The 11234-nt window shown below is 40.6% G+C and overlaps 1 protein-coding gene across 1 annotated transcript; it reads right to left on the bottom strand.

The window, feature by feature from the left end:
• Nucleotides 1-2336: 2336 nt before the first annotated feature.
• On the bottom strand, nucleotides 2337-10652 carry LOC127578555 (interferon gamma-like). Its single transcript, XM_052030705.1, has 4 exons — nucleotides 10539-10652; nucleotides 3853-3924; nucleotides 3572-3763; nucleotides 2337-2456 (listed from the first exon to the last, which is right to left on the bottom strand). Exons 1-4 carry the CDS (start codon nucleotides 10650-10652, stop codon nucleotides 2337-2339), a joined length of 498 nt encoding a protein of 165 aa, XP_051886665.1.
• Nucleotides 10653-11234: the final 582 nt, after the last annotated feature.

Below are 11234 nucleotides of genomic sequence, written 5' to 3'. Positions count from 1 at the left end.
AACTTGTCTTGCATACCAATCGTACAGATCAATTCATTACACAGTGTCACAGCTACAGAGAAAGTGCAGTGCAATAAGTGCAAAATCACAATAAGGTAAATTGTGAGATCAGAGTCAATCTCATCGTATAAGGGAACTGTTCAATAGTCTTATCACGGTAGGGTAGAAGCTGTCCTTAAGTCTGGGTACGTGCCTTCAGGCTCCTGTATCTTCTACCGAATGGAAGAAGAGAGAAGAGAGAATATCCTGGGTGGGTGGGGTCTTTGATTATGCTGGCTGCTTCACTAAGACAGCGAGAGGTAAAGACAGAGTCCAAGGAGGGGAGGCTGGTGTTCGTGATGCGCTGGGCTGTGTCCACAACTCTCTGCAGTTGGCAATAGAGGTTTGCACTGAAGGAGAGGATGAAAGGAGGTTTGAGTAAAGCATAATATTGATGGCCTGGTTGACATTCTACAGCAAATTTTGAGCAGTTTTCAGTGAAAAAATTTCCTTAGAAAAGCAATTGTTGGGATTCTAACATAAAAGAAAATGCTGGAAATAATAAATCAGGCAGCATCTGCAAAACAAAATAGAGTTAACATTTCAGGCTGATGCCCTTTCATCAGAAAGAGGAAAAATGAAAAAGTGTAAAGAAGTGTAAATAAATTGTAAAGAATTTATGGTATAAAATTGAAGAATCAGGAATGTTAAAGGAGTTTGCCATGAAATTCATCCCCTGTAAGTAGCACCAAATGTGTTACATCATAGCATCAGTGAAATGCAAGGTGCCTCCAAAATTCAATTAACTGTGTTCAATGGATTGACTGTCAGAGGAGGAGTTCAATGCACTGAGGCTCCTATATACCATGTAGCACTACAAAATGGGGATGAATTTCTAGGCAGATATGCTAAACATGCAGGGAAAAATGATTTGAAACAATACTTATGCTTTCTATAAGGATGAAAATTTGAGTAAGTTGGGCTTTTATCTTGACTTCCATGTTTATATTTACCTACCCATATAGTACACAGGCATATTTTATTGAGGTTTCTGGAAAATTTGAGCACAACTATATCGTATGATTAGATTTAGGAATTGGCACATTTCTGAGTCTAAGCTTTGGACAACACTATGGAGGAAATTTCAGGTCATCAGTCCTCCTGCTGTATTGTGAACAGACATCAAGAATGTTGATTGCTGACCATCGGACAGAATTTTAAATTATCGCATGCATCATTTATTAACCGAGGAGATCAGGGTTCATTTTTAACATTGGTTCAATCTCCAATTTGTGCAACGTGGACAAACACTTTTGAGCAGATTAACCAGGTACTGCTATAGAAAATAAGACTGATCCACCACCTCAGCCATCACTGATGAAAAACCATCAATATCCAGCTTCTATTTTCAAAGTTTTGCTTCAGCAGCATCCATGATTCTAATAACATTGAAGCAAATATTCCTGGAGCCATTTTGTATTATTCCACATTGAATGATTTCCAGTTATTATTGAAGATCACACCTTTCCTTGTATTATTTTGTTCAGCGCCTTTATTCCCTTATCCATCTGTTGCTCAAATCCAGCAGGTTCAATCTTCTGTTAACTTATCATGTCCATTTATTAAAGCAACTCAGATTAGCAAAGCCAAGCAATATTTCAGCTGGCAATTTAGCTTGATGGTCAGAAGGTTTATTTTGGCCTATACTTATTTAGAAGCGATTGATTGAAAGGAAAGAACTAGCTTATGCTTCTTGTACAGAAACAAACTCAGAAAATAAAGTTAATTTATGTATTTTATTCTGTTCATTAATTATACAATTCAGACATGGATCTGACAAAAGTAGATTTCAAATGTTCTTTTTTAAAAAAAAGATTTAATTTTGCTCATTGTGTCTTTTAAAGATGAAACTTTTATAGCTTAGGTTTTAATATAGACAAATATTAGCAGTCTCTCTTTGATGGAAAGAAACATCAATATTTCTTGCCTGTGCCCTTGAAATTTTGAAAGATCATACCAGGTAGTTGTGGGTTCTACCTGAGCTCTAACATGCCAAAATTTATATCACGTGAATCATGCAGTTTAGGATGTTTGATCAAACATATAAATACATTTAGAAAAGTGACTGCCAAATTGAAATACTACTCAGATTAATAAAAGTTTCACCTTAACTACAAATGAATTTCCATAATTAATAAATACTCAAAGTCCACAAGAGAGCAACTATTGATATTAATAATATTACAATAAACTTCTTAATACAGAAAATATAAATTATTAAATTAAAAATAAATACGCTAAGTTTGAATTATTACAGACATGCCACATATTACTCAACAGCCACAGTAAAATTATCTCTAAGGCCTCCGTTTCCTCAACATATTCCTCTTGCGCCTTTTTTTTCCAATCTCCTTCATCTTTGACAGAAATGTCTCAAGTTCAAGAATTGCTTTACGCTGTATCAATTGATCATCCCACTGTCAAAGAGAGATAGAAACATTAATTTGCAACCATTGACAAATGGAGAAAACACAAGATCACAAGGAAATGGGAGCTGGCGTAGGCCACTCAGTCCCTCAAGCCTGTCCTGCCATTCAACATAATCATGGCTGATGTATACCAGCCTCAACTCCTCTTCTGTGCCAGTTCCCCATAATCATCCAGCTCACAAGTATTTCTCAATTGCCACCTTAAATATATCAAATGATCTGGCCTCCATCACCCTCTGGGGCAGAGAATTCCAGAGATTCACTACCCTCTGGAAAATAAAATTTCTACCCACCTCAGTTTTAGAAGACCAGCCCCATAGTTTGTTGCTATGCCCCGTTATTCATGACTCTCCCACTAATGAAAACATTTCAACATTGGCCTTGTGAAGCCCCTTTAGAATCTTATATGTTTGAATAAGGTCACCTTTAGCTCTTCCTTGGAGTTAAGGAATATAGGCCCAATGTATCTAGCCTCCCTTGATAGGATAATCTTCTGATTCCAGGAATTAACTGGTGAATCTCCTTTGAACTGCCTCCAATGCCATCATATCCTTTTTTAGATAAGGGGACCAAACTGTGCATTTTATTCCAGATTTGGCCTCACCAACATCCTGTACAACTGAAACACAACCTCCCTCTTTTTAAACTCCAAAACCTTCACAATAAAGGACAAAATGCCATTTGCCTTCTTAACTATTTGTTGGACCTGCCTACTAACTTCTTATGATTCATGCACTAGAACACCTAGATCCCTCTGGACTTCACTCATTTGCAGTCTCTCTCCATTTAGATAATATTCGCTTTTTTATTCCTCTTCGCCAAGTGCATGACCTCTCACTTCCCTACATTAAACTCCATTTGGCAAGTTTTCGCCCAATCACTCAATCTATCCAAATTGCATTACAGAATCACAATGTCTTCATCACAACAACTACTTTCATATCATTGGCAAACTTGGAAACCTTACATTTTCTTCCCTCAATGAGGTAATAGAAAGAGAAATGGAAATAGAAAACAATTGCAGGCCAAGAACTGATCCCTGGGGTACTTCACTGGCTACATCATTGAGAGAGCATTGTGAAAGCAATAAAATAGCTGGTTACCTTGATATTCTCTAATTCCTTGAGGTCATTGAGAAGAGAGAAGTACTTGTCAGATCTCAACCACTCTTGCAAGCCATTTGCAACAACATTAATGGCTTCCTTGGTTACACTGTTCTGGTGAGGTTTCATATTTTCAAATAAGTCTAAATACCATCTCACAATGGCACTCAGCATAATACCTGATTCAGTAGCCTGAAAAACAAATAAAAGCAATTAAGGGATGCAGCAATTAAAAATAATTATATTCAAATACAAAAAAAGTACTTTGAGCTTAATCTCACCTTTGAATTATATTTCCGAAATATTGTAATGAACTTTGCCCCTCCATCAGCAACCTCAGGATGATTTATGTTCTGGAAATAATTTGAATCACAAATCATTAAATGAGAATCCATTCTTAAATGTTGCATTAAAAAGCCAGTGTCAACTCACAAACTCAACTTTGCTCTGTATCACTGCCAAGTTTAACATGAGTAACTTCTACTAAACCAAATCAAATATATTAAATATTAATGTCAGTACTTACAAAGTGTTCCTTCAGCTTATTTAGTGGAGTTTCCAATGATTGCAGTGGGGTACACCATACAGAATCTGAAAGGAGACTGCCTGCCAGCCCTATGATGAAACATCTCAGAAGTACCATGATTCGAAATCAAAGAGTCGATAAAGAACCAATATGTGTCTGCGTGTTTTCTCAGATCTGGCTCAAGGAAGACTGATGCCAAGCAATGTTCCTGCTTACATTTATACCTGCCACTTGTATATTTTTAGCTTCGCAAAAATACCCGATTCACACATGCTTTGCAATTCATTGAAGTTCTGATGGTGTTAGATAGGATGGGACAAACGTTGGTGTAGCCCTGAGGTTTGGTTTGTGAGGTTTCAGTTAATAGTTTCCTTCAGACAAAGCGAGGTCGACATATCGCCCGAGTAGATTACGTAGATCCTAAGATCTCTGCCCCATAGAGTTTTCAGGGATCCTTCGAAAGAACGTTAGATCACATCATTTTCTGGTGTGGGAAAATCTCTGTGGTTGGGTGGGCCACCAGTGTCAAAAGGAATCATCATTCCTGCCAGTAATGGTAACCTTTATTGAGTAATTATTTCTTTTATATGGCAAAACGTGAGACTGCTGAGGAAGTGACAAAGGTCATTATGAAAGATTTGAAACACATCAGAAAATCAGCCTCCTTGGTATTTGAATTCCTCAAACAACGTAATGCTGATTCTTTGCAAAGGAATTTACCCATGCAGGATTCAGCTTTGTCATATGGCTTTGATCATCGTTGTTAATGCGCTGCCGTTGATGTATATTTTAATGTCTCCTGAAGTTCAGCTATCAAAGTAATTACTCATTTTTCTCAGGTGTCCCTTTGTGGATTGGAATGCACTACCTTCTATAGAACCAGCCCATCAACCTAATGTAATATAAATTTGAAATCAAAACTTTGGAACTTAGTATCAGAGAATCTGATGATTTTCAGGAACTTTCTACCTTGATAATTTCATTTTATACATAACAATAAAGCAATTGTGCAGCCTGTGTTGGTCCACGTTAATTCAGTTCTTGCTTGCATCAGTAATTAATGTGACTCAAGGAAGTCAGTTTGAAACTGGAGGTTTTCACACTTTGTCAGACTCATCTCTTTGGTTATACAAGTCGTTTGGAAATGCAAACAAATCAGCAACCTTTCACCAAGGAAGGCCCAGCACAGCAGAATTCTACACTGAAAGGAGGTATGTTTTTTCCATTTCTTTCTGCACTAGAGAATGTCAGACCACAAGGTAATGTTTCCTTGCGCTCCTGGCAGTTCACTAGATTACACTGGAAACCTAATCACAAAGAGGGGAAACTAGCGTGAAGCTGTGGTTCCAGTAGGAACCAATTACACAGGGAAATGTTGGACGCCTCCATTTCTGAGTTTGAGGAGTTCAGGTCTAGACCGGTTTCAAGACCATGCAGAGAGAAATGTTAAGACTACTCCTGGTTTCCTTCTTAGTTTCTCATGGCCATGGGTGGTTTGTTTCCACTCTAGTTCTGTGATGCCTGATAGGACCCATGCACGATTGGCAGACCCCTACCACAAGTGGGTCAAGAGGTGGTTGACAGGGTTCTGGGTGAATAGTTTGGGGTGCTTTGCGCTCCTTCTTCTCTTTGCACATGAGCTCAGCACAGAAACTCAAGGTGCTGCTGATCCTGGTGCCGTGCAGGGGACAAGATTGGAAATTTCAATCTGTCACTATAGAAGCAGTAGGAAATGGAATGTGTTGGAATACCATGACACTGAGATGCAAATTGCATTGCAGCAGCTGGCTACAGTTGCATACAGTAAACAAAGCCCACACCATAATGAGTAGACCCAAGGCTAGGTCAAAATTAGGCTTCAGACCTCATTTACATTAGAGCTATGGGTGGATACTGTCTGCTCCCAGGTCGACTATTGATGCCAGCTTCAGCAGCTCCATGAGTTTGAAATGGCTATGGCCTTGGTGGGCCTCTGTGGAATAACATTCATGTGCACCAAGGTTGCTAGACATTTGCAGTGATGTCAAGTGGGATAGCGTACAGTTCTTGACTCCAGTTCTGCAAAATTCTTTTGCACATTCAAGTACCACTAATGGCGCAGGACAACCATGCCAAAGCAGGTCTTAATTAGAGAACTGAGGCCTTCTTCACAATAGTTAAAGGGAACTACCCTTGTCTGCTTTGCTGCTGTGAATTCTGAGGCATCCACTAATTTTCAGGAAAATTCTCATTGAAATGTTCCTTATTGTTAGCACATGCCTGTCCCACCTCCTTCCCTTTCGTTTTTGGACTTAACATATAACATAGAACATAGAACACTACAGCACAGTACAGGCCCTTCGACCCACAATGTTGTGCTGACATTTTATCCTGCCCTAAGATCTACCTAACCCTTCCCTCCCACATACCCCCCTATTTTTCTATCATTCATGTGTCTATCTAAGAGTCTGTTAAATGTCTATAATGTATCTGCCCCCACAACCTCTGCCGGCAGTGTGTTCCACGCACCCACCACTCTCTGTGTAAAAAACTTACCCCTGATATCTCCCTTATACCTTCCTCCAATCACCTTAAAATTATGTCCCCTCGCTCGCGTTAGCCATTGTCGCATTGGGAAAAGTCTTTGACTGTCCACTTGATCTATGCCTCTTATCATCTTGTACACCTCTATCAAGTCACCTCTCATCCTCCTTCTCGCCAAAGAGAAAAGCCCTAGCTCGCTCAACCTATCCTCATAAGACATGCTCTCCAATCCAGGCAACGTCCTGATAAATCTCCTCTGTACCCTCTCTAAAGCTTCCACATCCTTTCTATAATGAGGCAACCAGAACTGAACACAATACTCCAAGTGTGGTCTGACCAGAGTCCTATAGAGCTGCAACATCACCTCACGGCTCTTGAACTCAATACCCCGACTAATGAAGGCCAACATTCCATACGCCTTCTTAACAACCCTATCGACCTGCATGGCAACCTTGAGGGATCTATGGACATGGACTCCAAGATCCCTCTGTTCCTCCACACTGCTAAGAGTCCTGCCATTAATCTTGTATTCTGCCTTCAAATTCAATCTCCCAAAATGTATCACTTCACACTCATTCGGGTTGAACTCCATCTGCCACTTCTCAGCCCAGCTGTGCATTCCATCAATATCCTGTTGTAACCTGCAGCAACCTTCTACACTATCCACAACACCACCAACCTTTGTATCATCAGTAAACTTACTAACCCACCCTTCCACAGCCTCATCCGAGTCATTGATAAAAATCACAAAGAGCAGGGGTCCGGACCTCATTTACATTACAGCTGTGGGTGGATACTGTATGCTCCCAGGTAGACTATTGGTGCCAGCTTCAGCAGCCCCATGGGTTTGAGATAACTTACTTGCTCCAAACCCATTCCACCCTAACTAGAGCCCAGTTCAATCTTGCATCCCCCCTATCAGCATGCACCAGGATCTCCCTGTCCTCCCTACCACCATCAGCACTCATCCTTGCACACAAGTTCCTATCACCCAATTATGTTTTCAATTTTTCTCTACAAGTCAATCTCATAATTCAAAGTTAAAGGCCATAATTCTTTGGACATAAAATGGGTTCAATGATAGCGGTACCAGTCTAGTAAACCTTTTCTGAACAGCATCCAATGCATTTATATTCTTCCTTAAATAAGGAGACTAATAATGTACACCAGACTCCAGATGTAGTCTCACCAATGTCCTATATAAATGAAGCAAAACCTCCCTACTTTCAAATTCAATTACCAATAAATGGTAACATTGTTAGATTTCCTAGTTATTTGCATGTTAGCATCTTGTGAACACGCACAAGTACGCCCAGATCCTTCTGTATCTCTGAGATCTGATTTAGATAACATGCTTCTTTTCTTTATTTTTTTCCCAATGAAGTGCACAATTTCTCCCCTATTACTCTATTTACCAGATCTTTATCGACTCACTTAACCTATCTACCTTCCTTTGAAACCTCTTATATCTTCACAACTTTCTTATCTTTTGTTGTGTTATCAGCAAACTTCCCAACCATATCTTCGATTCCTCCAATCAAGATATAAATTGTAAGAAGTTAAGACTTCAGCAATCCCCGCTACGTACCATTAGTTACTTCTTGCCAACCAAAATAAACACCCATTTATGCCCACTCTGTTTCCTGTTCACTAACCAGTCTTCTCTCCATGCTGATAATATGTTAACTCTACACCAGGAGCTTCTCTTTTCTACTATAACCTTTGATGCAGCACCTTATCAAAGGTCTTCTGGAAATCTAAGTATAGTGCATTCACTGTCTAACGTTTATCCACAGCACTGGCTGCTTCTTCAAAGGACTCCAATAAATTGGAAACAAATGAGTTCCCTTTAACAAAACTCTTGTTGACTTTGCTTGATGACCTTGAATTTTTCTAAGTGCCTTCCAAAATGTCATAAGTAAAAGCTTTTAGCATTTTCCTTGTATAACAGCTGTTAAGCCAAGTGGCCTACTGTTTCCTGCTTTCTGCCTTCTCCCCTTTTAGAATAAAAAATAGTTACATTTGCTATTTTCGAATCTGATGGAACCTCCAAATCTAGGGAACTTTGGAATATTAAAATCAATGCATCAGTTACCTCCCTGGCTACTTCTTCTAAGACACCAGGATGAAATCCATCAGGACTGCGGACTTGTCAGCTCCAACAGTTTGCTAAGTATTGCTTGCCTGGTGACCATAATTTTCCTTATTTCCTCGCTCCTTTTCCATTTCCTCTTTCTGGGATTTTACTTGCATCTTCTATAGTGAAGACTGATGCAAGCACCCGTTTTATTCACCTGCCACATGCTTATTTTCCATTAACAATTCCCAGGGTGACTTAAGGTCAACCAAATAGTAACAGCTCTGTATTTACTGGGGAGCCCACAAAGAAACAGGACTATGTAGAAATTGTTTCTGATTATTCACCTTGCAGAAGTCTAAAATGTTAGTTTTGTTGCAGAGCATTGACAGCAGGATAACCACATCAGATGTAGACTTCTAACAAGATAATCAGATAAATGGTTTGATATGAATAATTCACAAAGGTACATTATCATCATCTGGATCTATTCTGAATTGGTTTTCTAAGGTACAATCCTGCTTACAAGATTGTTGTACTATTCATTGCAATACCACTTCTGGAAGTTGAGATTCATTGCTAGAAAATGTCACATATCTGCTTTACATCAATGCTACAGACAGGAAATGCAAGTTTCTTGCAAGAAATAGATATGCAGCAGTAAGGAAAGAGGGAAGCATTTGAACTGCAAAGTAGCAGTTTGACCAAGTACAAACAATGTTCGTAATACTTAAATGCCACATTTCTACCACATGCACATAATGCAACAAAAGTAAACTTAACAAGCAAAGCACTTATCCAGCAACAAGTTTGCAACAATTGGAGACCACATTGAGGTAAATAAGCACAAATACATTTAAAAGTATAATATGTTGTGCAAAACTAAGTATGGCACCTAATATACCTAGCATTGATTGGGAAGACATATGAATTTCCATATAAGTAGAAAATGGGAACAAAAACTTATTTAAAAGTGAGTGAAGCTTGAATCAGCAATATTTAAATAAGAGCTCCTTTAAACATGTAGGTTCAGAATTTTGTTGGCATCACATATTTTAGAAGTGTGAAAAGGTTCTAAGTGTTATAATGGTGTCTGCCTTGAAGGTGCAAAGGTCAATTTCTGTGCAAAGCTGATGCACAGACATCAAGAGGCTGCACCTGCAGATCCTCAGTTTGTCTATCTGTGAGGATGTTACTGAGCCATCCTCTTCCTTAAGGCTGTAGGTCACAGAGCTCCCCCTTTGAACCTTTGGGAAGAAGAAACATGAGCATGTCCCATCGTGTTCCACAAAGCGGACCCTGGATCTGAAGGTGATCTTCGAGGATTCAAAGGCAAAGAGCGCAGCTTGCTGTTCCTCTCTCACATCCACCCCCCTCGACTGCAGAAGGAAAAGTTGCTGCAAGTCTGTATGGAGTTGGCACAGTTCCCCCTGACTATGTCTTGCTTTCTGAACACCTTTAAGGATGAAGAACCTCTTGATGTTCTCCTTGGTTGCTTCCCAGCAGTGAATCAGGGAGTCAAAGAGAGACTTCATAGTTCTCCAACCTGTGTAATCCCTCTTTAGTTCCTCCATGTTCTCTGGGGTCAGCAGCTTGACGTTTAACTTCTACAACCCCCTGCCTGCCTTCAGGTCCTCCTGTAGGTGACAGGAGGTATGAAGGAGGCAGAGGTCAGAGAAGAACACTCGCGTGACATCGGTGGATCTGACCGCAACTGCCTTCAACATGAAGAGGAAGTCTATCCAGGACTGTACTGAGCTGTCCGTTCCGGTCCAAGTGTATTGTGGCTGTGCTCCACCTGCAGGGGTGCTGAAGGCATCGCACAACTTTGCATCTTTAACCACTTCCATCAGGAGTCTGGAGCAGCTGTCCAGTCTCCTGTTGGCACTGCTGGATTGTCCAGCTGCATCAACGATGCAGTTGAAGTCATCGGCCAGAACGACTGGTGGGGACATCGCCAGCAGCAGTGGGAGCTGCTTAAGGACAGCTTAGCCGCTCGCTCAGCACAGGTGGGGCGTACACGTTAATTAGCTGGAGCGGATTGTTACAGTACTTTACGTCAGCCATGAGGAGCCGCCCCCTTCACCACCTCTTTGACTTCAGTGATAGCAAAGTTCCCTCCCCACAGAATCCCCAGGGCTGGATGCGCGACTATCACTTCCCCCCTCCCAACCATATAGACAATCCCCGGGACCACCATCACGACCACCTCCGATTGTTACAGAGGTGTGGCAGGGCACACTCATGTAAAAAGGTTACATCAGCTTTGACCTTGGCCAGGTATTGTAAGGTGTTCACAAATCGCACAGTGCTCTTCACACTGCGCACGTTTAGAGATGCTAGTTTTATCTCCATTGTTATTTGAATTCAGGGATCACAAATCCTGTCCATTGTCAATCAGCCTGAGCCCTCATGCCCACAGCCTTGGTGAACTGCAGCACTGTGTTTGGGCTCAGGTACTGGGAATGATCCTCCCCAGGGTGTGGTGATGCTGGTGGTGTCTCTGGGTAGAGATTAGTCTCTGTTCCTGTTCTGCC

This window comes from Pristis pectinata, chromosome 15 (assembly GCF_009764475.1).
Source record: "Pristis pectinata isolate sPriPec2 chromosome 15, sPriPec2.1.pri, whole genome shotgun sequence".
Lineage (NCBI taxonomy): Eukaryota > Metazoa > Chordata > Chondrichthyes > Rhinopristiformes > Pristidae > Pristis > Pristis pectinata.
The sequence above is the reverse complement of the archived record's forward strand: the minus strand, read 5'-3'. Positions and strand labels throughout refer to the sequence as shown.

Bases quoted from the DNA above. Each gene is read 5' to 3' on its own strand.
- LOC127578555 (XM_052030705.1), bottom strand. From the start codon at position 10,652: ATGTCCCCACCAGTCGTTCTGGCCGATGACTTCAACTGCATCGTTGAT. The intron at 3,925-10,538 runs GTTAAAGATGCA...AATTATTTCCAG, and splicing joins CCAGACTCCTGATGGAAGTG to AACATAAATCATCCTGAGGT. The intron at 2,457-3,571 runs GTAACCAGCTAT...TCTCTTTGACAG, and splicing joins AGGAATTAGAGAATATCAAG to TGGGATGATCAATTGATACA.